Source organism: Phytophthora parasitica (assembly GCF_000247585.1).
Source record: "Phytophthora parasitica INRA-310 unplaced genomic scaffold supercont2.32, whole genome shotgun sequence".
In the NCBI taxonomy this organism is placed as follows: Eukaryota; Oomycota; class Peronosporomycetes; order Peronosporales; family Peronosporaceae; genus Phytophthora; species Phytophthora nicotianae.
In genome coordinates, this window is record NW_008649018.1 from 506,506 (window position 1) to 508,083 (window position 1,578).

At 48.4% G+C, this 1,578-nt stretch overlaps 1 protein-coding gene across 1 annotated transcript; it reads left to right on the forward strand.

Annotated features, from left to right (window-relative positions):
- Window positions 1–209: 209 nt before the first annotated feature.
- Window positions 210–1,419, forward strand: PPTG_13384 (hypothetical protein; the record flags this gene model as incomplete). The annotated part of the gene is made up of 3 exons (XM_008909010.1): window positions 210–836; window positions 901–1,227; window positions 1,366–1,419. The coding sequence occupies 3 exons, from the start codon at window positions 210–212 to the stop codon at window positions 1,417–1,419; spliced, it is 1,008 nt and encodes a 335-aa protein (XP_008907258.1).
- Between the last annotated feature and the right edge of the window lie 159 nt (window positions 1,420–1,578).

Genomic DNA, 1,578 nt, shown 5'->3' on the forward strand with positions numbered 1-1,578 from the left:
AATTTATTCGTGAAACCCACCAATCGCATCATTACGCGGAGCGCCTTACTATTAGCCAATTAATGAACCTTCATACGATGATTTGAGCTTAGAAATGAAATTTTTGGACAAACTGCCTTATATTTTCGGACGGAGGAAGTAGTAGGTAGTATTAATAAATTCTAATTCCAAGTTTTCGGTACACTGTACCAACATTCAACAAATACAAAATGAACGAACATCGCGAAGTGGTCGAGGCGGCGTTCTCGTTTATCGACGAGTTTACGGGAGACCTGTCAATGGGGGTGCCCAGTTTTACAGACTCTGTTACTTCTGCGTCATCTGCTGCGAGTCTCGACGAGCTCCTTGGGTTCGATTACGAGGAGGAGACGCCCTTACTGCCTCTTAATGACGATGCAGTTCCAGCTATGACTTTAAACGTTCAGACAACTCAGACGCGACTTGCCACGAGCCTGGATTCATCCAAGACAACGCAAGCAACCCGGTCACGGCAGAAAAAGAGACAAGGAACATATAATCCGAACCACGCCCGGGAACAACAACGTAAAGAACTCCGCGTACTAAGGACGGAGGCGGCAGATCTAGAAACGCAAGTAGCAGCGATGCAGCAAGTGCGGCGAGCTGTCGTAATACAGGATGAGAACAATTCGAGCCATGCCAAGCAATCACCTTTTGCTGACATTGCTCGGACTGTGTGGAGGGCGGCAGCCCAGCAACAGATTTCAGAGCGCATGAAGGCGACCAGAGAAAACCGACGGCTCAAAGGGTTGGTTGCATCGAACGCCGACATCATCTCCAAACTGCAAGCTCTACTGCACCAGTGCTCACTAGACAAGGTACGTGTCAACGTGAGAGGGTGAAGCTATTTGCAGCTAATATTGCGTTCTCTTTTCCTTGAAGAGGTCAAGCTCGATGCATCCTAAAGCCATCGAATACCTTCGAGCGTACGACGCAGAAATCTTCACCCAGGCTACTTTGAATCAGCTAATTGCAAGCACCGACGCAAGTTACCAGCAAGTTGACAAAGTTTTTAGTCGGTGCTGCGTGGATCTGACCGCTCCTTCGTCGTGCACGGTGCCGGAGATGCTGATAAACGGCACGGGACACGTCTTTTCGCGCGTTTTTGGTACCAAAGTATTCCCATTTCCAACCAAACAAACAGGGCGAGCAGTTTGGGACGTCGTCTCCAAGCGTGTCCGTCCCTCTGCGCGATGTCACTTCAACCATGTAAGTTATTTGGTTCACCATCGGTTGATCGTTGGCTAAGTTTTATTGTTTTGAAACTTCAGATCGTGCACTCGACTTTTGATACCATCGTGGAAAGCTGTGGAACAGAGCTTTATACTGACGATTCAAAGACTGTAGTCTTTCATACACGGCAAGCCAAGCGATATTTCAAAGAAGAGACTCGCGACGTGATTGTTTGGCAGTCCAACGTCCGTCCAGTGCTATTTGGAGGGAAATTCCTGCAAGGCGCAGCTTTCAGAGAGACCGGATTTTTCTTAATCCATCACCACCCGCTGATTCCGAGCGAGTTTGCGTTGCTTCAAACCTGCTACGTTATCACGCCACACACAC